The sequence below is a fragment of the Nyctereutes procyonoides genome, unplaced genomic scaffold, assembly GCF_905146905.1.
Source record: "Nyctereutes procyonoides isolate TBG_1078 unplaced genomic scaffold, NYPRO_anot_genome, whole genome shotgun sequence".
In the NCBI taxonomy this organism is placed as follows: Eukaryota; Metazoa; Chordata; class Mammalia; order Carnivora; family Canidae; genus Nyctereutes; species Nyctereutes procyonoides.
The window spans coordinates 14811487-14838735 of NW_026575133.1; the positions used below are offsets into that span (position 1 = coordinate 14811487).

The following is a 27249-nucleotide window of genomic DNA, read 5'->3' on the forward strand; positions in this document are numbered from 1 at the left end:
GGGGGGGGGGAGAGGGGGTGGAGTCCAGCCTTCCTGCCTCTACGACGACAAAATGGTCGGTTGGTGGCAGGCGGGAGCGGGGCAATCCTCAGGGCAGGCGCCGGGCTCGGGGATCTGCGGGCAGGGGGCCGGGCGCGCCTTGTCCAGGATGGGATGCCAGTCCGGGGCTCGGATGCCTGCGGAGCCCGTCCCGGCGTGACTTTATCGGGCGAACGCCCACTCTCGACACACAAAGTAGATGCTTTCGGAAGATCTCTGCAACGTGACAAAGTGCAACTTAAAATCTGGGTTCTCCCCTCCTGAGCCCGGGCCCGAAGTCGCCCTGAAATAGGAGAAGGCGCCGGAGGCGAAGGACCGCGGAGGCGGAAGCTCGCTCGGGCGAGGCAGCGGTGACGACGAGCTGCCGGCAGGTGTCAGTGCGCCCTCGCTCTCGCGGCGTGGCCTCCGCCGCCAGGACCCCTCCTCACCGCGGCTTCGGGGGCGCGGTCCGGGCCCCCTCGGCGCCCGGCGTCCCGCACACTACCCTGCGGCCCGGCCCGCACGAGGCCTCCGCTCCGCAAAGCCGAGCTCAGAACTCGGGCGGGTCCCGCTCGCTGCCCCGGGCGCTGCCCCGAACCCCCCCCCCCCCCCCGCCTTTCTCACCAGGACCCCGCTCGCCTCGCCGCCTGGAGCCCTTGCGGGCGAGGCAGCCTGGCCCACGACCACGCTGCTTCGGACGCTCCTGGTACCGGCGGCTGCTGCTCCCGATTCGGGCGAGGGCCCCCCGCTCTCTGCCCTCCGGGACCCGGCTGGATGGATGGGGGCACTCCGCGGTGCCCGCCGCTCTCCGCGGGGCCGGCCCGAGCTGCCCGGCCGTTCCCGGCAGGGGCCGCTCCCACGCCCGGGGCCGCTCCTCAAGGCCCCGGCTCCCGGCACCCTCCCGGCACCCGCCCGCCTCTCCGGAGAGCCCGTCCGGCCGGGGGCGCAGCGCTCCCCAAGGTCCCACGCGGGGCGCGGGCGCGGGCGCTAGCCCCGCGGAGGGGAGGCGCGAGGGGCGGGGGAGGGTCGGCTTCCCACGTGGGGGCTGACGCCGGCTGCTCGGCAACGCCAGCTTGATCCTGGGGCTATAAAACCAGTCCACCGCGAGCGCGGCGGAGCAGCAGCGGCCCCGGCTCCGGCTCCGGCTCCGGCCCCGGCCCCGGCTCCGGCGCGGACGCCCAGCGGCCGGCGCGCCGCCCGGCCACCCCCAGCGCCTCTCCCCCTCGCCCCGCGTTCCTGCCCACCTCGCGCTGCCCGCGGGCCCGGCCTGTCCCGCGGCACTCAGCGCCCTGCCAGCGGCTCGCGGGGCCAGCCCCACCGGAGGACCGGGCGTCTTCATGCGGCCCGCACACCGCTCCCCGCGCCGCCGCCGCCGCCCCCGAGCTCCGCGCGCCGAGCCCCAGCCCCAGCCCCAGCCCCAGCCCCAGCCCCAGCGGGGCACGCAACTTTGGAAGTCGGGCGGCGCTCGGGGGGAGGCGGCCGGTCCGCGCCCTGGCCCCCGCCCGGCCCGGCCCGCACCGCCGCGCCTCGGGGGACAGCGAGAGAGGCGGTAGCCGCTTCGGGCACGTGAGAAGACAGCCCTGGGACCCCAGGCCCGCGCCGGCGCCCTCGCTGCCCCCGCGGGGGGGCGGCCCCGCGCACGGTAAGCCGGCTCGCGTTCGCTCGGGCTCGGGCTCGGGCGTCAAGATCTAGCTAGGGCGCGGACGTTCTGTCGTCCCTCCAGGTCAGCAGGCCACCGATGACTTCTGCTCTCCCTTCCTGAAGGATAAATCTCCCTCTCCCCGGCGACTCGACCTCCGCTCGCCCGCCCGCCGCTCAGAAATAAAACTTGTGCTGAGCTGGGAAGGAGAGGGCGCCCCCCGCGCGCGCCGCCAGCGCAGGCCGCGTGCGGCTCGCGGGAGCCGGGCCCCTGCGCCGCTAGCGGCCCCCCGGCCCCCTCCCCATGTGAGGCGCGGCAGGGCGAGCGAGCGGGGCGCGGGAGGAAGAGGAGGACCCACGGGCGCCGGGCCGGAAGGCAGCTGGCGGCAGGCCCAGGCGAGCGGGCGCCCGCGTTCATGTTCCGCCAGGAGCAGCCGCTGGCCGAGGGCAGCTTCGCGCCCATGGGCTCCCTGCAGCCGGACGCGGGCAACGCGAGCTGGAACGGGACCGAGGCGCCGGGGGGCGGCGCGCGGGCCACCCCGTACTCCCTGCAGGTGACGCTGACCCTGGTGTGCCTGGCCGGCCTGCTTATGCTGCTCACGGTGTTCGGCAACGTGCTGGTCATCATCGCCGTGTTCACGAGCCGCGCGCTCAAGGCGCCCCAGAACCTCTTCCTGGTGTCTCTGGCCTCGGCCGACATCCTGGTGGCCACGCTCGTCATCCCGTTCTCTCTGGCCAACGAGGTCATGGGCTACTGGTATTTCGGCAAGGCGTGGTGTGAGATCTACCTGGCGCTCGACGTGCTCTTCTGCACCTCGTCCATCGTGCACCTGTGCGCCATCAGCCTGGACCGCTACTGGTCCATCACGCAGGCCATCGAGTACAACCTGAAGCGCACGCCGCGCCGCATCAAGGCCATCATCGTCACCGTGTGGGTCATCTCGGCCGTCATCTCCTTCCCGCCGCTCATCTCCATCGAGAAGAAGGGCGGCGGCGGCGGCGGCGGCGGGGGCGGCGCGCAGCCGGCCGAGCCGCGCTGCGAGATCAACGACCAGAAGTGGTACGTGATCTCGTCGTGCATCGGCTCCTTCTTCGCGCCCTGCCTCATCATGATCCTGGTCTACGTGCGCATCTACCAGATCGCCAAGCGCCGCACCCGCGTGCCGCCCAGCCGCCGGGGCCCGGACGCGGCCGCCCAGCCGCCGGGGGGCGCCGAGCGCAGGCCCAACGGCCTGGGCCCCGAGCGCCGCGCCGCGGGCCCCGCGGGCCCCGCGGGCGCCGAGGCCGAGGCCGAGCCGCCGCGCCCGCAGCTCAACGGCGCCCCCGGGGAGCCCGCGCCCGCCGGGCCCCGCGACGCCGACGCGCTGGACCTGGAGGAGAGCTCGTCGTCCGAGCACGCCGAGCGGCCCCCGGGGCCCCGCGGGTCGGAGCGCGGCCCCCGGGCCGAGGGCAAGGCGCGCGCGAGCCAGGTGAAGCCCGGGGCCGGCCCGCCGCGGCGCGGGCCGGGGCGCGGGGCCGGGGGCGGCGGGGCCGGGGGCGCGGGCCGGGGCGGCGGCGGCGGCGGCGGCGGCGGCGGCGGCGGCGGCGGGGCCCGGGGCGGAGCGCGGCGGGGCGGCCAAGGCGTCGCGCTGGCGCGGGCGGCAGAACCGCGAGAAGCGCTTCACCTTCGTGCTGGCCGTGGTCATCGGCGTGTTCGTGGTGTGCTGGTTCCCCTTCTTCTTCACGTACACGCTCACGGCCGTGGGCTGCTCCGTGCCGCGCACGCTCTTCAAGTTCTTCTTCTGGTTCGGCTACTGCAACAGCTCGCTGAACCCGGTCATCTACACCATCTTCAACCACGACTTCCGCCGGGCCTTCAAGAAGATCCTCTGCCGGGGGGACAGGAAGCGGATCGTGTGAGCGCCGCGGCCGGCGGGGGGTCCAGGACGGACGGCGCGTCTATGCAGTCCCGGCGTGCCCAGAAACCCGGGGCCCGCCTCCCCGGGCCCTGGCCCAGACTTGCGCCGCGGCCCGGCCCGCCGTGGGCCTCTGCTCTCGCCCCGACGACGCAGCGGGAAAGAGCCGGCTGGGAGGGCCCTTGGTGACTTGGAGCGGCCTTCCTTCCTGGGTTCTGGGGCCTCCTCTAATCAGTGTTGTTTCCTAAAGGTATTTTCACCCCCCCCCCCCCCCGCCCCGGAGCCCCGCTGTCAATGCAGATGGGAGCAAGCAAGCCCTGGACCCCCCGAGGGTCTGGCTCGCCAAGGATTAAGGGATGGGGGTTACCCAGCCCCTGCTGATTGCTCTCCCCCTTCCCCTAACTCTGTTTTTAAACAAATGCTCAGGGCAGCCCTGCCCATCCTCCCCGACCCCCCACCCCCACTGTAAATAGACACTATTTTTGATAGTACTCGCGAGGGTCCCCAACGTCTGGGCTTTTGATGCTGTTGGAGATGCCCCTGAGGCACACACATTGTGTTGGGTTCAGGCCAAGCTCCTTTGCAATGCAAGTCCTTTTCTCCTGTCGTTACCTCCTTCGGTGTCCTCTTCACCAGCAGCTGGTGATGGTCCCCTGGGCCTGGACCTGCTTGGAGATTTCCTGAGAGGGAGAAGATTTCTGTCGATTTTTTTCCTGTGCCTAACAGCATAATTGCCTTTTCCTATGTAAATATCACAAGGAGGGATCAAGAGAGAAGCAAATGAACCTTTCTGCCTTGCAGCAGCCCTGTGTATAAAGCCATCATTCTCTGATACACCCTTGGCCCCAGTAACTCACTTTAAAAGTATCTCTTTCCTGGGTCTCTCCCTCCCTCTCCGCACCCCCTTCCCTCTCTCCAGGGCCACTGCTTGAAGAATATGTATGTTTCTATCTTGTATGTTTGTGCACCTGCCCCTCCTTCCCCAAAAATGCTGACTGCAAGAAATCTTTTGGCTGCTGTTTTTAGATGGAGGAGTGGAAATTATGTGGAAGAAGCAAACCTGATGCAATTTGCCCAAGGTAAACAGTTCGAAAAGACAAATGAGCCTGCCAAACTGTACAGTTCCTGCCCCAGGAGCTCTTAGGTATCAAAGTGTTGTCCTTTCCCCCCTGCTGTTCTGGTTGAGATATTGTCATTGATGAACTCCCAAAACCCAGGGAGGAGGGCGGAGGCTTCGTGTTTACATCCGAGTTTCTACATGTTTTAGACCGAGACTCTTTAAGGCCTGCGCTCTTACTTCACTAAAGACAAACTAATGTCAGCACATGTTGCTAATGACGGTGGATTTTTTTTTTTTAATAAAAAGTTTACAGACCAAATGTGAAATAAATATGAATTAAATGGTTCTGTCTGTTATCTGAGTTTCCAAAGCTTTAAGACTCTGGGAACGTGCGACTTTGTGTATATATATATATATATATATATATATATATATATAGAGAGAGAGAGAGAGAGAGAGAGAGAGAGAGAGAGAGATATTTATTCAATGTATATACATAAATTCAATATATAATTTCAATTAAATTTAAGTTAAAAAACACATTACATTATAAAACACTCACCTTTGAAAGTGTGAACGATGATATGCCTACCATTTACCAAGTGTCTCTTTTTCTTTTTTTTAAAGATTTATTTATTTTAGGCCGTGAGAGAGCGCGGGCAGGCATGTGGTGAGGGGGGAGGGGCAGAGGGAGAGAAGCAGACTCCCAGAGAGCCCAGCCAGAAGCAGAGCCCTTGCTGACCCCATCACAGGGCTCCAAGTAGAGCCAGAGGAGGGGCTCCACGAGGGGCTCCATCCCAGCTGGAGCTCACGACCCTGAGATCAGGACCGCAGTGGAAACCAAGAGTCTGAAGCTTAACCCACTGAGCCACCCGGGCACCCCTTACCGAGTGTCTCCTGTGTGCTGGACACTACGGTGGGCCCATTGTAGACTCTGCTTCATTTCATCTTCCCCCCCACCCCAAGCCCTATGAGGTCGGTACTACTATTATCTCCTTTGTCAGGTGAAGAAACTTGAATCTCAGAGTGATTTGCTTGAGGTGAACAAGTGGTGGAAAGGCGTCATACTCCAGCTTTTTGTGGTTCTACGGTCTGTACTCTGAGCCTCAGAGCCTTGCCAGAGTCACCTTAACACTGCAGAATGCTCCCAGCTGGGAGATCCCTGCATAAAGGGTGGTGTATACACAAAGTGTGGGATATAGCCCAAGTGTGTAGATATACACAAAGTGCTACATCCTGCAAAGTATATGCCCTAAAGTGTGTATATACCTCAAAGTGTGGGTATAATCCAAAGTGTGAAATATACTTCAAAATGTGTATCACGCCTTAACAGTGTGATAATATGCAACATGTGGTTTACAGCTCAGAGTGTGGTATATGCACAAAGTGTATTGAATACACTTTGTGTATTGACACCTGAATAGAGTCGTGTATTGGCTGGTGGCTGGAATTGTCTCCGGCCAGAGGCATGGGTCCTTCCTGTTGCATTTCTATAGTATCAACTTCCACTCTGCTGTCTAGGAGGGCCTAAGATCCTCACCCTGTGGTTCTGGTCATGTGACTTTGAGGCTGAAAGGGCCCTGAGAGATCCAGGGATCCCACCCCTCATCCTCAAAGAGGGAGTGCCTTGCTCGGGGTCCCAGAGCCCCGGGTGATAGATAGGCCTTTGGGCCCATGCTGCCTCGTTCAGCTGAGGAGCGGCTGACAGATGTGAAGTGGTTCTGCGCTTATGGAAGATCAGATGTAGCCTGACGAGAGAGGGCCACTCACGGAGGAGCAGGGTTTGAGGGCAATCAAGTGACGGGTCATGGTTTGGGGAAGGTGGAATCGTAAGGCCGCTGCCTCTAACATCTGCGTGGACAACTCTGGACGTGCTCCCAGAGGCAGGTCTTCAGCCCTCCGGAGCTGTTTCTGTACCCTCCGGGTGGCACTAGCGGTGTCTCTTATCTTCCTTAACTTCTTTGGTGGGGGCCAGGGTGTGCGTGCAGGGCTGGGAGAGCGGCGAGCCCTAAGCAGGATCTGGGGGCCCTGTGTGAAGACAATGGTTCTCAGGGGTCTTTGTTAGAGGTGGGAAGTTCCTGCCATCACCCGGTCACCTGAGCCTGCAGACAGCAGAGTGGGCAGGCCCTTGGCTCCTTGCCCGGGGGGCCTCCTAAGCCACGGCCTTTGGCACCAAGGTTGGCTGCCTGGTGTGGTGCTGGGCCCCACTTCCCACCCCTACTGGGCCTCTCTCTTCCTACTCCAGGGCACCTATTGCCCCAAAGGCAAACATTGCCAGACAATAGGCCACCGTGGCAAGCCCTCAGGAACTAGGCTGTGTGTCCCAGACAAAGGGGTAGATACAAACACTGCTGCTGTTGACTCTGTTCTGCTCTGTCTGCTGGGCAAGTGTTTGCCTTGCCCTCACCCCCAGGGGCCCTGCTCCTTGAGAAAGGGGGAAAAGTCTGAGCAATGGTGTCACATGGTACAGGCCTCTGGTAGAGCCTCCAACCCCCATTCCAGTGGCAGAGAAGCCTCAGAGGTGGATGGGGCTGGGGGAGGTGGGGGAGAGAGGGCTGGAGCTCAGACCTGGGGCCCGGGTTTCTGAGTTCCCCGTGGGTGGGCATCGCTGCTTGCTCCTAGCACAGGGCTCGAGCATCAGCCTGAGCAGGTCTGGGTGGGGTGGGGATCTGAGGACGAGAAATGGCCAGCACAGGGATCTGTCTTAGCCTCGAGATCAGGAGATGAGACTTATCCCACAGCTTCCTGTCCACATTCCTCCTAGGCGTGTGGGCCAGGAGAATCTGTCTTTGCAGCTGAGTCTCCTGTTTTATGTCATTTTGGTGCAGGTACCAAAAGCCCCCGGCTTTCGGGTCTGGAGTGCAAGGCTTTGTTTATTTTCTGCTGTTCCGCAGGTCTGGAGGAGAGAATGGGAAGTGCTTGGGCTTTTCCTCTTGGTGAGCCTATGACCGAATCAGACTTCAAGAGCCAGAAATGCCCGCACCCATCTTCAGCCCCCATGTTGTGCTGTTCAGGGACCCGAGACCCTGACAAGCGTTGGATGGTGTGTCCGTCCGGAAGACTCCTCCTCCTGGCTCCTCTGCCGATGACACATAACCAACCTGGATTCGATTTTGCTGTGGGATGGGGAAGTCGCCGATAAGCCCCAGGGTCCCCTCTGTGCCTGCTGTGTGCCAAGCACCATGCCAGGCACTGCGAGGCAGGTCTCTGCCCTCTGAGTATGCGCCCCGCAGGGCCGAGGCCTGGGCCCCGTGGGAGGTAGCTGACATTAGGGCCTGCCCTGTGCTCTGGAAGCCTCGAGGCTGCGTGGGGACGGGCATGTGCTGCGGGAAGCAGTGAGTAGCCGAGCCCCGGGGACAGCGTGGGGAAGGGCAGTGCGTGTGCCTGCCCGCATCTCTCTGTGCCCTGAGCGTGCAGGGAGGGAGAGGTCACCGTGCCTGGGAGCCCAGGGCAGAGGATGCGGGAGGTAGGGTGCCGGGACTAGGGCTGAGGGAGGAGGGGCGGGAAGAGAGCTCTAGTTCATGCCGGTGGAAGCAGTGCCAGCTGCTGGCGCTCCCAGGCCCAGGTCAGACCTCTGCTGTCATTTCTTCAACCCCATCCCTGGGGGTGGCCTGGTGAGCTCTTGTCCCTGTTTGGGCATACCCGTCAGGAAGCTACCCCCACTCAGGTAGGGTGGCATGATCCAGGTGTCCCGGCCTCTGCCCTGGGCCCTGCCACCCCACCGGGTGGACCTGGGAGCCTGGGATGCAGGAAGGGGCGTCTGCCTCGGCAGATGGTGTGCGTGGGAGAGAAGCCGGTGAAGTCACCAGGTACAATCACAAACACCAGGGTTTGTTGTGAAAATAGCATTGATCCCTTTGATTCCCAGAAATCCTGAGGTTTAGAGTTAAATAAAAAAAAAAAAAAGGAACAGGGCCTATTGGAAGGAGCCCAGACCTGGGCATTAGGAGGCCTGGGCTCTAGTCCCACCTTTGCCTTTTACTAGCTGAGTGACCTTGGGCGAAGCCCTTTCTGACCCCCCTGATTCTTCATTTATAAAATGAAAATGGCTGGTTCAGGTCAGTGTTCTTTAAACATATGTTCCCTGAAGTTTATTTAACTACAAAATCAATATCCATCTCTCTCCCTCTTCCTTTCTTCCTCTCTCACGTGTTTACCATCTATCTCTCTGTCGTCTATCATCTGTCACTGAAATATTGGGTGAAATGGCCTGTAGCAGGAACCTGCTCTTTAGGACCTCACACAGCCGTGGGAATCTCTGAGGGAAGACAGTATGGCAGGCTGGGTTTCCCAAACTCCCCGGACTGCGGAATTTCCTTTTTCCTTTTTTTTTTTTTTGGAATTTCATTTTTCATAGAGCAGCTGAGAGAACATTATACTTCTTAGGTAATGTTGGACTATGAAATCGCGCTGGGCTTTTCTGTTGATCTGTTTTAAGATTCTATGAAATGCTGGCTCCTCCCGTCCCCGCTTTAGGTGAACCTCGCTGGGTAGGGCCAAGCCACGTGTTGTCCTTGGGGACAGCTGGCTGGAAGAATCACAAGCCTTACAGAAACCTGGGGTGGAAGTGACAGTTTGGGGTGTTTTTCAAATGTGGGCTCTACCTTTGTGTGTGTGTGTATGTGTGAATAATTGTACATGTGAATACATACATGTGAATGGCTATGTATGAGAGAGTGTATGTGAAAGGGTATGTGTGTGCGCATGTCTCTTCATGTGTGAACAAGTTCAAGACCTCTTTCACAGGGATATTTTGCTCACCAGGACCTAGGGTGCAAGCATCAGGGGATGGTGAGGGCACACCTGTGATGCTGGAAGGAGAGGTCAATTAAAAGGGAGTGTAGTGTTATGTCACTGATTCTCATTATAGTTAGCACCTCTCCAACTTGTGACTTGGCTCCTCTTCCTCACCCCAGTGCTGGAATCTCCATTCCCCCTCACAGTAGTGGGGTGATGGAGATGAGCTAGGAGGATGGGATGACGGGATGCGCATATTTTTGAAGAGGCTGACACTGGTTCTGTAGCAGGCGGTGTCTTTGGCAGCGGCTCTGCTTGGAAGAGGAAATTTACGTGACAACAGAGTTCAGGAGGGCTTGGGAGGCCAGGCTGGAGTGGCCTTTAAGGCTCTGTCCAACTGTTCAAGGGCAGGAACTTGGGGCCTCTCTGGAATCTGTCTGAGAAAAACAAGATGGCACACTGAGGAGGGCAGTGAAGGGTGATTGGAAGGGGGCTATGTACAAGGTGCAGGCAAAGTTGTGGGGAAGCCCCTTGGGAGTGCACAGGATGCGGAGATCACCCGAGAGAGTGAGGGTCAGAGAGCAGTTCCTGGGGACAGCCTTCCAGGGCTTGAAACAGGGTGGACAAAGCCAGGGGCTGTAGCCAGAGGGGCAAATCAGGAATAGCCAGGGCAGGACCCAACACCTGGGAGCAGCCAGGTGCTACCTCTTTGAGGGATGGACGAGAGGGAGGCCAGCTACTTGGTTTGCCTACAGACCAGCTGCTTGGGTCAGTGGGCAGCTGTAGAAGAAAAACAGAGACCCTCTTTCCATCCACTCTGTGGATATAAGGGCATGTGTTGGGGTTGTTATGACTATGGCAGAGTGCACATGCGGACACACAGACACAGACATATGCAGACACAAACACACACACCATCCTCCCTGCCCGCTGGTGAGTCAGGGGAGAGAGCACCAGGGAACCATGAGGCTGGCTCTTGACCAAGTTCTCTAGGCTATCGTCATGTCTGTGGCTTGGTCCCAGTTTGGCCAAGAGCAAGGCACTGGGCTGCCCAGCAGTGGGGACCCATGAAGCTGGGGCTTGGTGAGGAGGGGTGAGTCCTGGCCCAGGTCAGCGACCCCACCTGTCCCTGGGGTTCACTGGGGATTTTGGGGTTTCTTCCTCAGCACCGGTGAGTACCTCATAGCCTTCCTTCTCAACAGATACTCATCTTAAAGGTTCTTTTTTAGGACTTGGCCTCAGGAGTTTTAATGAATGATAGATTCATTAATTCGTTAATTCATTCAACAACTCTTTTTTGGAGGTGTCTCCAAACAAGGATTGCTTACCTTGCTCTGTTTGTGCTCATTGCTGGGGATAGAGTGGTGAGCAGGACAATGAGGGGCTTTGCCCCGCCATGCTTCTCTCAGGGGGAGACAGATACTAAGGGGACACCAGGCAGTGGTAAGCAGGATGAGGGGGGTACAGTAGGTGATGGGGACTCAGGAGGCCTGGCCTGGGCCCAGGCATCAAAGGAGGGTCCTCAGAGAAGTGACAGCTGGATGAGAACTGAGGGATGGGCGGGAAGACGTCTGACCAAGACCGTGGGGGTGAGTGGGAAGCCTCGTCTGTTCAAGCCACTGAACAAAGCCCCCTTTGGCGGGACTGGGTGTGAAGAGCCGAAAGGCAAATGGAGAAGTGAGAGGGGGCAGGGCCCTGGAAAGGCAGCCACCTGGAAAGATTTGTCTTGAGGGCAAAGAGGAGCCGCTGGAGGGCTTTTAGGGAGGGGAGAAGCACCATCAGATTTTTTTCATCTGGCTCCATCATTCTGGCTGAGGCTGGAGGCTGGTGGGGTGGAGTTGGGAGCAGTAACCCAGAGACAACAGTGGCCTGACCAGGGTGCTGACAGGACACTCCGGAAGCCAGGGCTCCTGCCTCCCCCAGGGTCACCCAAAGGCAGTGCTAGTCCCTGTGCAGACACAGGTACTGGGATTTTAGAGGTATATCCTTGCTTGTGAAATACCATGTGCCTCCCCCTCCCGTTGTGGTTGACCATGCAGTCATGGCCGGGAGAGGTGACTCAGTTGGCCTTGGTGCTATGTAGATCAACCGGCTGTGAGACCTGGTCTGACACGCTTCTGTTTCTTATCCTCTCCTGTTGTCTATACAATAGGCCAGGGAGGAAAACACGTGGGCTGTGTGCACTGCTGGCTGCCAGAGTAGGTGGCAATGCCAGGGCGGATGAAGGTTTGCAGGCACTCAGCACCCAGAGATTCCGCTTGGAGTCGAGAGATATCTGATAAGCCCCAATGCTGGGACTCACTGTGCTCACTGCTGTGCCAGGCCCGTCCAGGCCTCTCCAAGGGAAAAGGCTTCTGCTTGCCAGCAGTTTGGGGAACCTGTATCTTGACACACCTGGCTGCCCCAGGAGCTCTCCGCAGCAAGCTCGCTGTTCCTGGGGGTCTACTTCTATGATTCTCCACTTTGTTTGTTTGCTTGAAACCTAGCCCTTTTACTTTCAACATGTGCTTGCTTGGGAGGGATCTGTCCCTTGCAGGAGTTCCCAGGGGAGCGCCACGTCTTAGAGGGAGTGGCTGGTGTTCCCGAGAAGGGCATTTTAAAGGTAAGGCATTGGATTGGGGTTGGAAAGATGGGGTTCCAATTCTAGTTCCATCACATGGCTTTGATTTTAACCTTGAGCAGAGGACAGAGCCCGTTTCCTCACTGTGACTTGGAGATCATGGTTTCTAGCCTTCTGGTGAGTTATCCAGTGCAGGGCTTGGCTATCCAGTAGTGCCAGGCTTTTCCACTCCAGTTTGAGAGCTGGAGGCTTGTGTCTGCTCTTGAAGCCGCTCTGGGGTGGGCCAGGGTGGGCTGGCCAGTTGGTGGGGAGCGGTGGAGGGAGCCGCGTGCCCTTACAGCCAGCGTTTCAGGGTGATTCTTGAAGAGATTTGACCTCTCAGGCTCTTGGCTTTCTCATTTCCAGCCTGATGAAAGACTTTGTGCTCTTCAGTAGAGTGAGGAAGTGGGACTGTATGAACCCTGAGGCCGGTGTAAGATCCACGATGACCACAGTGGTCTCAGGAGAAGCAGCCCCGAAACCAAGGTCTCCCAGCACCCAGGATCGTGCTCTTTGGTGCCTTATTCACCGCAGGTGGTTTTACTGGCTCCTGGAAGAACTCCACTCTTGTGTCTGCCTCCATAACCGTTCAAGCTGTTCTACGTGGAGAATGCCACGCAGCTCTTCCCCAGCTGCCTAGCAAAATCACACCCAAACTGTAAAGCCAAGCTACACCACAATACTTTTTAATTTCAATAGAGGAAAGAGCTTGAGGTTTGGCATTTTTCCAGCACTTAAACCTTGGCTCTGACTCTCTGCCAACTTCCCTCTCTGAAGGTGGCAGGGGCCCAGATGGGGCTGCATGCGAGGGGCTCTGGGCACTGCAGAGAGGGGCTGCTCAGCTCATCCTCTAGTGCTCTGTGGGAGCACTACTCTCCCACAGAGTGGTTTTCACCACTCTTCTTGTTCGAATGGGTTTGGAGCCAGAGACTTCACCAACTCTACTGTGCCCACTGCATAGGAACTTTTGGTCAGAAGAGCTTGAGGTGTAAAGCAAGAGGAGAACATGAGAAATGCAGATATTTTGCCTTTGGAAGGATATCTCCCCTTCCAGCCACTCCTAGCCTACCTGTTCTCCCAAGCTCTCTGGCACCTGGGAAAGAGGAGCTTGGGTGCTGGGTTAGACAGACATGGGTGGCACTCTAGCTCCATTTCTGGCTGTCTCTGTGACCTTGGACAGGTTGTTTCATCTTCCAGAGTTTCATGTCCCTCTCTGAAAAATGAGTAAGATATTGTCTTTTCCCACAATGTCATGGCTGGATGGCTCATGTCAGATCTACATGTTTATCATGTTTTATCCATGAAAGTCTGAGTTCCACAAGGGAAGGACTTTGTTTTCTGCTGAGCCCACAGTGGTATCCAATAAACCCTTTTCAGAGGAATGAGTGAATGACAATGAGATGGAATGCACCCCACATAGGAGATGGGACCACTGGGAACTGTGCTAAAGCACGGAATGGTGGGCGCAAAGGTGAATGCGTAGTGTCAAGTGTGGAACAGGCACCCACACTATGTGACACTCCCCTCACATGCATGCCCACTGGGTAGGGTGGAGTGGATTACATTCTTGGGGAACAGAGGGAACAATCTGTTGGAGGAGAGCCTGTCTCCAGCTTAATGAAGTCCTGTCTCCTAAAGGTCCTTAAGCAGAGGTGGATTTAGTAAAAGGGCTTTTTTTTTTTTTTCTGGGCTACAGTTGAATCAACTGAGATATTTGGGTCTTCTGACCTACATGAGCTGTGGTTCTGCTGTTCTTTGGTGCCTGAAACGACTAGAGAATGAAGGTAGGAGTGCAGGGTGTGCGGACAGACCTGAAGGCTGTAGACCCCAGGGCTTGAGGGTCAAAGAGGGATCCCCAGAGAGAATACCTTTGTGAAAAGCCTTGAGGAATGGAGGTGTGTGTGTGTGTGTGTGTGTGTGTGTGTGTGTATGGGATATAGTATATGTGATATATATGGTATATAGTAGATATGCTATATATTCATCTCGTACAACAGTGGGATGATTGTGTGGGGATGTGGAAAGGGTTTCAGGTTTAAACCCAGACAGACGGTATATTAATCAGGGTTCCCCAGAGGAACAGAACTAACAGGATGTATATGTGTGCACATTTCTCTCTCTCTCTCTCTCTCTCTCTCTCTCTCTCTCTCTCTCCTCTCTCTATCATTCTTAGCTCTATCTCTCCATATATATGTATGTATGTACATATCTATCTATCTATCTATCTATCTATCTACCTATCTATCATCTATCATCATCATCTATCATCTATCTATCATCTATCATCATCATCTATCCATCTCTCCATCATCACTATCATTTACCATACAGCTTTATTTTAGAAAATTGGCTCACACAATTGTGGAGGCTGGCAAGTCCAAAATCTGCAGGGTAGGCTAGCAGGCTGGAGGCTCAGAAAGAACTGTAGTTTTAGTCCAAAGCTAGTCTGCTGGCAAGATTCCCTCTTGCTTGTGGAAGGCCAGTCTTCCTTTATTGGAGCCCTCAACTGCCTGGGTGAGGCCCACTACAACTACAGAGAGCTTCCTGCTTTACTCAAAGTCTGCAGATCTAAATGTTAATTCATCTAAAAATGCCTTCACAGAAACACCTTGAATAATATTTGACCAAATACCTGGGGCTTGCCAAATTGACACATAAAATTGACCATCACAGATGGGTTTAAAACAGAAGTCTTTATCTAGAGGTTTGTACTCAGAACAGTGGAGTTGGTGGCTGTTTGGGGGGTCGGGGTCAGGGGGCAAGAGTTCCTGTTCCAGCTTTCAGCCCATGTACAGAAGGGGGTTTCAGCTCATTCAGACTGGCCCTGACTCAATGGTGAAGGATAAGAAAGAAGTCAGAAGCAATCAGTTCATACAATTCAGTGCTTTACCCTCACATTTATGGCGATCCCCTGTGAGTGTAACAACACATCCCACCCTTTATTTTGCTCTCTGGGTGACTCAACTGCTCTCTGCCACTCCTTGTGGAACCTGCGAGGGGAAAGCCTCATAGTCAGGGACATGCTGGATGTGCCTTAGTAGCACCTCTGGGTTCTCTATTATGTGGCCTGGACCTGGCAGGGTCTGGGCCTTCTTATTACCCCTCTCACTGGTCTTCCCGCAGCCCTGGGATCTACTTGCTGTTCATGCTTTCAGTCCTGAACCCTTCACTGCAACTCACCTGCCCCAACACTGTCACATCTTACTCTCAGCTGTCCTGGTGACCAATGTGGTCACTTGTTTTCTCATTTTTTTATTTGTTTTGTTTTGGGTCTGGCACATGCTGTTGTCTTCTGAGCCTTGGATCTTCTCGATGGTATTAGTATTTGCTTAGTATTGGTGCTGCCTGCTTTCTGTCCCAGCAACAAGGGGGAATGTCTTGGACATGCCTCTTTGAGCCAGTCCCTAGGGCTCTACTGGGAAGGTGGCAGGGATGACTCATACTCCCCTGATCACAGCTTTGCAGATAAGGCCTACACAGCTCTCATGGGGGGAGGACAGTGGGAGCAAAGTGGAGGGAGGCAGTAGTTACCGGGTGCTCTCTGCTAGGTGTCACCTCTAAGTTCTTCACAGGCTTGGACACTTTATCTGAACTTCTTCATATCCTTGGCTTTCCCAAAGCATTCCCAGGAATATCCCTGCCCTGGGACAAAGAGAACAGAGGTGATGGTTTCTGTCTGTAGCTTATCAAGGTCATGTGTATGATGACATCCACCTGTGAAAATTGATCCATTTGTCATAAGTCCTGTGGTGAATATTTGTGGTTTGCCTTCCTAGACCCTATTTCCTCCTCCATGTCCTCCCACTCCAGTCTGTTTGGACACTTCCCTCTTATGGCTCCCAGTCTATGGTTGGGGTGGGCTCCAAGGTAGTCACCTGAGCTAAGACCAACCTGTAGGCCACAGTGTATGTCCACCCCCTCTCCCCAGCCACCACAGTGACCAGGTCATTGTCTTATGCAGACTATGATCCCACACACTGGGTGGCTAATAGACAACAGAGATTTATTTCTCACAGTTCTTGGGACTGAAAAGTCCAAGATCAAGGTGCCAGCATAACTGGGTGAGGCACTTCTTCCATGTTGAAGGTTTTATTTTATCCTTGTGTAGCAGATGGAGTAAGGAACTCTCTGGGGGTCTCTTTTGTAAGAACACTAATTCCACTCAGAGGGCTCCACCTCATGACCTAAACACCTCCCACAAGTCCCACCTCCTGATAACAATCACATTGAAATGTTATGATTTCAACCTACAAATTTTGCGAGGGTACATGCTCTGGTGCATACCAGAGCAGTCATGTCCCATCCCTGAGTCAGTTAGAACCAATGAGGTGCCAGGAGACTTTGCTGGAACTGTTGGGAGAGAGGCAGGTGTACGTTTTGACTGGTCCTGCTGAGTCCATCTACCACCTGGGGTGACACTGGTAGATAGCAGGGGTCTGAGAGAGATGGAGTCTTGATGTCATCAACTCAGCCCTTAATTCAGATATGTGTAAAATAAGACCTACCTTGAGACTTTAAAAAATAAATTTCATGAGCTAATACACTCCTTTCCTTTTATTTAAGGCAGTTTCAGTTGGGTTTTCTGTCACTTACCAAGAAAATCCTAACAAGTATAGCCCTATGACCTTGGGGTCAAAATCAACTCATCAATATTCTTAAAGGTTCCATGACTTTGCAGTGAGTTTAGTTATTTTATTTCTTTAGTAGGTGCCACTTGGTCCTAGTGTTATGATGAGTTCTCTAAGTCAAACTGTGTTGACACTGCTCTTGGTTTTCTTTTCTTTCTTTTTCTTTCTTTCTTTCTTTCTTTCTTTCTTTCTTTCTTCTTTCTTTCTTTTTCTTTCTTTCTTTCTTTCTTTCTTTCTTTCTTTCTTCTTTCTTCTTTCCTTTTTAAAAAGATTTTATTTATTTATTCATGAGAGACACAGAGAGAGACAGAGACACAGGCAGAGAGAGAAGCAAGCTCCCTATGGGGAGCCCAGTGTGGAGCTCGATCCTAGGATCCCTGGATCATGCCCTGAGCCAAAGGCAGATGCTCAGCCATTGAGCCATCCAGGTGTCCCAGGCTCTTGGTTTTCAACAGCCTTGAATAGTTCTTTGAACTTGTCTGGAGGCCATCACTCTGAAGGCAGAAACCCATAACCTATGTGCTATGGGAGCCTATGGACCATGTAAATAGGGTTAGTTGGTACAACTGCTTAGGTGAGTTGGGAGGAGCTGTTGGTCATCCATCTGTTTTTGGAATTCTTCTAAGCTGTGGGTGGGAGGTGGGAGATTCTTGGTCATCTGGACTTCCAGCTCCAGGGTTGAGTTTACCTTTCATGTGTTTCTAAAGAGGACAGAACAGTTGTTCTCACAGCAGTTTCCTGGCTGAGCAAATAGCCCAACACAGTCATCATTACTAAAAGCAATTGAGTTCATGGCCCAAATCCTGACTGTCCCCAAACAGGAGCTGTTGTCACCTAATGATTTATTTCATGCCAAACCTTCCAGGAACTGGGTTTAAAGGTTGTTGAAATGTGTATGTACTTTTGTGTGTGTGTGTTGAGTTTTTGAGATATTGTTCTTTCATCTAGTTGGCAAAATGAAGCCCTGTGAGCAAAGAGCATGGGCCATTTGGGCTTCCAGCTTTCTGCACTTACGTTCTGCCTCTTTACACCTTCATATAGATATGAGCCTTTGAAACTGTACAGTGGTGATTGGGCATGAATCTTATAAATGTCAGCAGTGACTGTAAATCAGCTGTGTATAATGTGAGTCCAGGGAAAAATGAAAGAGCACTGTGGTCAAGAGTACGTACTCTGGGGTCTGCAGACCTGTGTTCCTTATAAGTTATGTGATGCCAGAAAGAGAAATGTCTGAAGTTCACATTTGTCTTGTCTTTCCAAGACAAGCTGGGGTGTCACCAACCCTACAAATTTCTCTTCCTCTATGTTTTGTTCCCCCTTCTTAATGATCTTTCTAGACTGCTTATTCCACCACTTAGGGAGATGAATCCTGGATCTTTTTACCTTGCCATATTATTTGACTTTTTTTGGTGGTGGTGATGGGTTTATGTAGGTTTTTCCTTCCCCTCTAACTAACCTGAAACTGCTGAATGGGTCAAGACTATGTCTTGTTTCTCTACAAACCAACTCACCTACCCCCACCTGGTGTCTGTCACTGTGCCCTGCATATAGAGGGTGCCTGGTTGGCTTTGTCGGCCTTAGGATCTTTGCTGCCATGGGAATAGGAAATGCCAGCGCGTGTGAGGAAAGAGCCTGAGGGCAGAAGTTTGATGTGGGAGGGAGATAGGTGGGTGGCCAGAAGATCGAGGAAGCGGTCAATGAGAGAAAGAGGCTAACTCTTCCTCTGTTGTCTAGTCTGTGTTCATGAGCCCCATTGGCTACACTGAGCCCCCAGTAAAGTGAGCCTGGATCTATAGCTTGAAGTGAAGCTGGGGACATGGAAGCAAAAGTGACCACAGCCACTTAAGGTGAATTGACCTGCTGGGTCTGGTGCCCATCCCCTGGGCCAGCCCTGTTAGGTGGTCTGTTTTCTGAGCCATGACATATGAATGACATGGAAGAGCTAGTGGCCAAAGAGCAATAGGCAAAGGGCTTGCCGTTGCCCTTCTTAGGCTGAGTGTGCAAGGCATCTGGAACTGGTTCTCTGCCCTCTACCATCTGCAGCCTTATCCCAAAGAGCTCATGGACACAGAGATCTTGAAGATCCCAGGCCTGTTTCAAAGTAGCTGCCTTGAAATAGGACTTCATTCCTACCACCTCAGCCCCAGTATGGCCAGTATTAGCCCCTTTCTGGGAGCCATCCTTCACCCTTAGGCCTTGCACACTGGTACTGTGCTCAGTTGACTAGGGAAGAACAAGAGGAATAGCCTTGCCCTCCTCCACTCCGAGATGGCCTGGGGGGTTCTCTTAGATGCTGGGTCCTATGTGTATGTGTGTATGTGTGCATGTCTGTGTAGGTTGTGTAGAGAGAAACGGAGAGAGCAAGAGAGGCCGATTTAAGGTTAAACAGGAACAGGGACCAGAGATAGGTGGAAAGTCACAGGGAGCACAGCCTCTCTCTCTGCAGCCCCGGTCTCACCCCTGCGGATGGTGGCTGTCCTGGCACTGGATGGCTGGGGCAGGAGAAAAGTACAGAGAGCCCAGGCACTTGCACGACTCCTCACTTCCAGTAGTGAGTAGTGTGCTTCAGGGAGGGAAACCCATCCATGACAGCTCTTCCTGGCTTACCCAGCATGTGGCCTTCACCAGGGAGCTGGGCTTTGGCTTCTAAGCTGCGTCCTTAGGGCCATGCAGATGCTCTGGTGTCCACCTGTACTATCTCTAGGACTTGAGCACATCATCTCCCTTTTCACTGTCTCAACCTCATCTGGAAAACAGAGATCCTACCGCCATCCCCACGGGTGAGTCTGACACACCCACGAGTGGGGCAACTTTGCGAACTGTAATGTTCCTGCCATAGTGATGAAGGTCTGGCAGACAATAGAGTACTGGGACCCCCACGCTGCAGGGCTGTGGGTCTGCAGAGAAGGGAACAGAGAAGGCTGCTCCAAGGAAGACAGTGTGGTCGCCATGAGAAACCAGGAGCTCAGCAGGACTTTGGGCCAGTGAGTGTAAGTGGCTGGAGTGGATGGAGAAACAGGCAGAGGGACCGTGTTCCTTGTTGCCTCTGTTTATCCAGCCACTCATGCCCTTCTCGGAGCTGATTCCTTTCCCCATATCCATGCAGTAGGACCATGGGGGCCCTCGGACCTTCAGGTGTGAAATTTTTATGACAGTGGTGCTGGGGGAGTCAGGAAGAAAAGCAGCCCTCTAGCATTGTCTGAGTCTCGGCCTCCCCTAAAAATACGATGTGATGCAGCTAATGAGAAAGCACAACAGGCCTGGCTCGGCATGACCTAATATAGCCTGGCATTCAAACCCGAATCAGGACGTAAATGGGGACTGGTAATTGAAAACACAAGATGTCTCTCCAATGGGATGGCAGAGAGCCTGCTGTGATCTCTATGGCAGGGCACGCAATGGGGTTCTGAGCATAGCTCCCTGGAGGCTCTCCTGGATTTACTAGTGTGGACGGGGTGGGGCCCAGCTGAGAGCACCCGTCTGCGGCCTCTTGCCTACTTTTTGGCTAGCGGGTCAGCATTGGGTTAACCGGCCCAATTAGCTCTTATGGGAAGGAGTGATGGGCTCAGTGCCACCAGGGTCATAAATTCCACCACCCCAACCCTTTGGAGAGCGGCACAGAGCAGCCCCGCACCCCCCGACTCCAGCCCTCTAGGCACCCCAACTAGCCTGGTTTTTGCCCTGCATTGAATCTCTGAGAAATCCTGGCCCAGCCCTCAGACAGTGGGCCTCCTCAGACAGTGAATCGAGGCCAACCTCTGGTGTAGAAACATCATGGCAGCAGCACCAAAGGCTCGTTCGTCCTCTTCCTCCCTCTTTCAGCATAGACGTGGCCCCATGGGTCAGCTGGGAAGCCAGAGGGCTCAGTGCTGCTCTGTGCTAACTTGTGATTCAGGTTTAGGGAAGCAGTGGGGTCTGAGCATGGCAGGGGAGAAGCGAGGCTTTGAGGGACCAACTCATGCCTGTTTGCCTAAGACTTCCCTGAAAGTCCTAAATCTCAGGAAACCTCTCAGTTCTCTGAAAAACCAGGATGGTTGGTGACCCAACTGTCTCACCCCCTCCCTCCACAAACCTACTCATCACAGGAGCCCAGGGGGTCCTCTGGACTGATGTCCTAAGCGAGTCACCCAAGGTCACAGGTCCTAAGGCTGCCAGCCAGCAGAGCAAGGACTTGAATCCAGGGCCTCTGACTATAAGTTCAGGGCTCCTTGCTCCCTGCTTGCTTTTCTCAGGTCACTTGTGAGCTCTCTCCAATGATCTTGGCCAAATCCTTTCTCCAGGGTGGAGGTTGGGGTAAAACAGCAGAAAGAGGAAACAGGGACAGAGAAGGGCGTTGGTCTCCCTAGGTGGTTAAAGGCTCAGGGCGATGGGCCTCGGAGAGGGGAAGGACCCAATCTCGGCCCTTAAATGTTTCACATGCTGGTTAGAAAAATGCAGGGAGCTTGCCTGTGGGCGCTCAGCTGAGGGGCCACCCTCTGCCACCTCCACATGTACTTACCATGAAACAAGAGAGAAAGTGTGTGGCTCACTGAGATTGCATCACTCTCGCTTCCCTTAAATAATTTATTCGTTCAACAAATATTTATTGAGTACCTGTTCTTAAACATGCCATTCACTCCGTCTGGAACACACTCTTGCCCTCCTTCCTTTATCTCTGCCCCACCACCACATCCTAACTCCATCCATTCCTCAACCCTCAGCTCAGCAGGTAACATTTATCCAGCAGTTAGGAGCACGTTGCACTACATAGCTCCTGTGATCCCCATGGAAATTGCATGAAGCTGTTGTACCCATTTCACAGATGAGGAAGCTGAGAATTTAACTGGTTTCCCCAAGGACACATGGATCTTAACTGCTGGCCTGGGGTAGAGGCTGGTTTGTGCTTTCCATGGAAGAAAGTCTTTCCAGATCCCCACCTCCCTGCCCCCAGAGCCTTGGTGGCAATTCCCTATTGGAATGCTCACCAGAGGAAAGGTGTGACACCTAGTGGCCTTGTCTCTTTCTCCTCTGGGACGGTTCCCGGACGGCTCGGATCCTCCTTGCTTTATCTCAAGTCTAGGCAGTTAAGAGGAGCCTAGTAAATACCTGTTGAGTGAATAAATGATTTTATTGGTGATGGGTGAATGAATGATTTCCTTCCGTGGCTGAGGGAGCTTTGAGACTAGGTCCTCAGTGAAGGCTTCGGCTTTGTCACTGTGGGGCACTGCACGCAGGTGGTGGTGGGCCAGGGGGGCTCTTGATGTCCTAGGATAAACCTCACCCTCCTTTTTGGAGTGATGAGATAACTATGAGATTAGGAACAAACTGATTTTTAAATACTAACACAAACTGGGACTTTATTTTTGGTAGCATGAGATTTTTTTTTTATTAAAGATTTTGTTTATTTTTTGAGAGAGAGAGAGAGAGAGAGAGAGAGAGAGAGAAAGTGCATGAGTAGGCACAGAGGGAGAAGCGGACTCCCCACTGAACAGGGAGCCTGATGTGGGACTTGATCCTAGGACTCTGGGGTCATGACCCAAGCCGAGGGCAGACGCCCAACTAACTGAGCCACCCAGGCGCCCCACAATGAGATAGTTTCATGAATTCTTAGGATAAAGCTGAGATTTGGAGGAAATTTCATGCTTGGGGTAGCCTCTGTAGGCAAGTTGCAGATCTGAGTCCCTCCCCGCAATGTAATTTTTCCTCTGCTGTTGGGGGTGCTTTGGCCAGAAACTCTGGGAAATGCAGCTCAGAGGAGTGGCTGGAACCAGGGCACGGGGGTCTGGACTCCATGTGGGGGCAAGGGCAGCCTTCTGGGCAGGAGTCTGGTGGGAGTAGAGGCCTGACGTTCAAGCAGGCTACAACTCTCCGCTCCCAGGGCCTGGGGAGCAGACGGTCCCATCAATGGCTTTGCGTGCGCCAATAGCTGTCGAAATAAACGCTTCCCAGTCATATCCTGAAGGGCCACTGCAGCCTCTTGGAAAACCTCACACTATTTTTAGTCCCTTTAGCTCAAGAAAATGCCATCTCTTTTCCTCCCCACAAGCCAATTCATTGTTGATTTTGCCCGGGTCTTAAAACCCCGTTCTCCTTTTTAGCTCAGCAAGACCAATCAGCAGTCGGGTGGAGTTCCTCTGTCCATGTCTATTTTCATATCTCGTGTTCCTTGTTCACATGGGAAAAATCCAGCCAACTCTCCACATTGGGGCCCTGTGCAACCTGGCTTCGTGAGTGGGCATGTATTGCTCTGAGTCACGCCGGGCCAGACATGAGTGGAGGGGTGTCAGGACTTAGGGTTCAGGGAGCCTGAAGTTGGCATGACCTGGGCCCAACACGGAGCTTGTTTATGTCATAAGGCCTTTCCAAGGAAAAGAGGAGGAATCACTGCCTTCCAGGCTGTGATGAGCAGAAGGGTGCCTTTCTTCCTCAGAATTCCCTCTCGTTCAACAAGAACTTGACGAGATGCTCGGCGGTCATAGTCCCTTGCAGTTTATGATGCTTTTTTTTTTTTTGCCCTGTTTATATGTCTATTACTGTAACAGAGAAATGAACAGAATGCTGTTGGGAAAACAGATGATCTGAGGGGCAGATCCCATCTGGGGATCAGGGAAGACCTGACAGAGGAAGGGACCTGTTAGCTGGGTCATAAAGGACAACAAGAAAGGGAGAGACATCCGGGCAAAGGGAGCAGCCCGTGCAGAGGCAAGGAGGCATTTAAAAGAACACATGCTGGTGACACCAGGGAGAAAAGTTGGGTCCAGAACTGGAAGGGCCATGTGTGTTGCTGCAGGCAGTGGGGAGCTCTTGCTGTCTATTTTGTAGGAAGTTCACAGTGGAAGCTGAGCGGAGGCTACACCATTCAGTTCCTTGGACTCTCCTATGAGACAACTGACTTTTTAACATTTTATTCTTAAGGTCTTATGCCTACAGATTGGCCCAGTAGGGCTGAGGAAATTTAATTTAATGTCTAAATAGGGGATAGCACAGGTGCCACCACTCCTCCATCCCTTGTCCCTGATAGGCATTACTGATCAATCATAACACTATTATGACCAGACCCCTGCTGGGTCTGGTCTTGGCCACAGATTTCTTCCCAAGGCAGAGCTCCGGGTAGCCACCACTATTTAGTTGAGGTGGCACACGAAATGAGGCATGTTTGGCATTCTTGTCCAGGAAAATAAAACTGAACATTGACATTAGTTGGTTAAAACAGGCAGCACCAGGTAGGAAAGCTTAATGTAAAAGTTCCCAAGAAGTACGTACTAGGAATAAATCCAAGATATTATTGGTGGAGAAGAATCAAGTTCACAACCTTGAGAAAGTACTTTTAAAATAAAGTACTTTGGGATTAATTTTCCTACAAAGCTACAGAATCACACAGTAATCATCATGCACCTGTCACTCTCTCTACCACACACTTGGAAATTATAAGCAATTTTCAAGTCCTTGCCATCACAGGTCTTGCCTTCCAATTTCCGCTTTCGCCCGCAGAATGAGAAGGGTGTTGCAGAGTCTGATGTAAACAAGAACTCATCTAGTTGGGGTTCCCAGGGGTGCAGGGGGCAGGGTAGGCAGATTCCTTATCTGGGCCAAGAAGGTCACTCCTCCTCTGGCTGGGAAAGAGTTGAGAATACATCTGAGCTCTACCCCCCTTCCCTTTCCCACTGGAGAGTTCCAGAATGCCAGTAGGGCTTATATCCTGAGGAAGATTTGGGTCTTGTGCCAGTTGGCTTCCTTGTGGCTTTTAGCAAGCAAATAGGACATGGACACATCACACTGGCCTTGTGATCCTCCCTTCTCTGTGCTTGATCCTTGCCCAGGGTCTGCCTTTCCTTCTCCCGCTTCCCCCACCCCACCCTGGGCAGGGGAAGGAAAGATACCGGTCCTGGGGTTTCAAACCCCAAGCCCCCAGACTAGAACAGCCTGCAAAGTGCTGTGAGAAGAGGTCCCACCCCCTTTCCTTGCTGGGCAATGCAAAAAACCACATATTGGCTTCTCTTTCACCTGGATGTACAAAGCCCCACTGGGGTCCTAACAGGCTGAGAACCCATCACCTGGCTGGGCTCAGGACCTGTGCTAGTTCCCTTACCCAGGGAGGGATGGACTATTGCAAACCCCACCGGGACCCCTCAGGCAGGGTCATGCCACAGAATAGAAAGTTCATCTGTCATCACCGTTATAGCTGTGGGACACCCGTGGGAAGCTCTTTCCAGACCAGGGCAGGGTCTCTGGCCACCTTGAGGTTTAGTCCTGAGCCTAAACCTCAGTTTCTTTCTCTATAGAAATGTGGGGTTTAACAACTGACTTTGCAGGCTTATCGCAAGGCTTGAAGACCATATGCAACGTGAGTCAACTTATAGGGTACCTGGCACCTGGCATGTGTGCTGGCTGTCATCCAGGCCAGTTCACTGACTCCAGGGAGTGTCCAGGTAGCAGGGGCAGGACATCCAGCTGGATGGTCCTCGTACCCCATGAGAGGACCAGGTGCTTTGAGTCATTCATTTTTTATCAGTGGCAGGGAGGTGGCTGTTCTGGCAAGAGGTAGAGTGGGAGCTTTTACACGTGGAGGAGCCAGGCCAGGCCAACCCTTCAGCCCATGCTCACCTCTCAGGCCTATGAAACCATAAGCAGATCCTGGGAAGAAATTGGTTCAGCTATCTCCAGCCCTTGTCTCTGGGTTGGCGGCCTTCATGACACACACTCACTTGCCCAGTTCCCTGGGCCACCTGAATTCCTGACGGGGTCTGTTTTCCTCTCCGTGTGGCCAGGTCAGGACCAGCAGTTCCTGCAACAACTGCCTGATATAAGCTGGGGCTGGACACTCTCGGTGAATGACATCAAAGCAGGAGAATTGCACGCCTGGCACCTCTCCATTTTCCTCTTTCAGTTTTCCTGCTCCTGGCCAGACTCCAGATGGAGACTCCTGCACCCCCAGGACAGGAGCTTCCGGGTTTCCATGGAGGGCCCTCCGGAGGGCCCAGAGCAGCAACCTCTTGGGTCCTGAGGCCTCTGCTGCTTTGGCAGGTACCAAGCAGAGCTGGCCAAAGGATGTGGTTGCCCAGGCTGGCAAATATTTAGGTACCCCTTAAAAATGAATTCCTCCAGGGTGCCGAGGAGATTAAGGAGAACCCAAATGGTGGGCGCCAGCCTCTCCTCACCAGCCCTGAACCATTCAGCTCTGGCCCCACATGCGTCCAGCAAGCTGAAAGCTCATCAGAGTGTTGTCTCCATCCTGTGAAGGGACCATTTTATGTTTTCAGCATCTACCAGTGAGAACATTCTCTAGTCCAATGAGCTTGTCCAAAAAAATTCTTCCAACATCACTGGACTTTCCCTGAAAGCAACTCTGTTAAATATGTCTCATCATATTAAATTTCCATTGGGGTTTACATGTCCCCTCTTACAGATGAGGCTCCTGGCAGCTGTCCAGCTGGCCACGTGCTAATAGTGCCAAGGATCCGAGATAATTCCTTTCTTAGAAACCTAAGTGATTGCCCAGACAACATGAGGGCAGCTCCAGCCCATTGCAGCTGTTTTTCCTCATTGCCCTTCACTGCTGAAGGGACAAAGGATCATTTCTTGGCCCATCCAGAACAAAACAGAGACATCAAAGTAGGCACGCATCTGTCTGTGCCATGACTACTTAAAGAACCTCACACCTCGCTTCCTCGGCAGCGTGTTGAAAGATAGAAAAGATGGGGCCTCTACAGTGGGGAGGGGGGGATTGTTGGGCAGGACATACAGAAAGATGGCATGTTAGCAGTGAGAAATAATAACATAATTAATACAACCAATAGTTGCCATTCACTGAGCACTTAATTCATGCCTGGCTCTGGATTCACTTAGCATTCATTATCCCATTCGGCCCAACCCGAAAAGGGATATTATTATTATTTTATTATTTTATTTGAAATTTTTTAAAGATTTATTTATTTATTTATGATAGACATCGAGTGAGAGAGAGAGAGAGAGAGAGAGACAGAGTGTGTCACAAGCAGAGGGAGAAGCAGGCTCCATGCCGGGAGCCCGACGCGGGACTTGATCCTGTGACTCCAGGATCGCGCCCTGGGCCAAAGGCAGGCGCTAAACCGCTGAGCCACCCAGGGATCCCCTATTATTTTAAAAGATTTTATTTATTTATTTGAGACAGAGAGAGCGTGAGCATGAGTAGGGGGAAGGGCAGAGGGAGAGGGAAAAGCAAATTCCCCATTGAGTGTGAGTCCAACATGGGGCTCGATCCTAGGACCCTGAGATCATGACCCAAGCTGGAGTGAGATGCTTAACTGACTGAGGCACCCAGGTGCCCCGAGAAAGGACATTATTATCCCCATGTTACGGCTAAGGAGACTGAGGCACAGGGAAGGTAAGTGAGCCTACAGATACTCAACCAGTAAATGGAAACACCTGGTTACATGCTGATGTTTGTCTGAATCCCTGACCTGACAGTCTGTTTGTGGTCAGCAGTCCTGGCTCTGCTGCTTCCTATGTGGTGGGGCCATGGGCCCACCTTTCCACCTCTACCTGTTCTCCTCAATTGTAGGATGAGGATGATGCTGTGATTGATTAGTAATGCCAGGGACAGAGGAGTGGTGGCACCTGTGCTATCCCCTGTTTGAGGATTTGATTAAATTTCCTCACCCCGACCTGGCCAGTCTGTAGGCCTAAGACCTTTAAAACAAAACGTTAAAAGGTCAA

At 53.9% G+C, this 27249-nt stretch overlaps 1 protein-coding gene across 1 annotated transcript; it reads left to right on the forward strand.

The window, feature by feature from the left end:
• Positions 1 to 1970: 1970 nt before the first annotated feature.
• ADRA2A (adrenoceptor alpha 2A) lies at positions 1971 to 4935 on the forward strand. The gene is made up of 2 exons (XM_055299817.1): positions 1971 to 3163; positions 3216 to 4935. The coding sequence occupies exons 1-2, from the start codon at positions 2073 to 2075 to the stop codon at positions 3553 to 3555; spliced, it is 1431 nt and encodes a 476-aa protein (XP_055155792.1). The 5' UTR covers positions 1971 to 2072; the 3' UTR covers positions 3556 to 4935.
• Positions 4936 to 27249: the final 22314 nt, after the last annotated feature.

What these genes read in the sequence shown, in the direction of transcription:
- ADRA2A (XM_055299817.1), top strand. Translation starts at nt 2,073, where the DNA reads ATGTTCCGCCAGGAGCAGCCGCTGGCCGAGGGCAGCTTCGCGCCCATG. An exon ending in CCGCCGCGGCGCGGGCCGGG is followed by an intron (nt 3,164 to 3,215) that starts GCGCGGGGCCGG and finishes GGCGGCGGCGGC; the next exon opens with GGCGGCGGCGGCGGCGGCGG.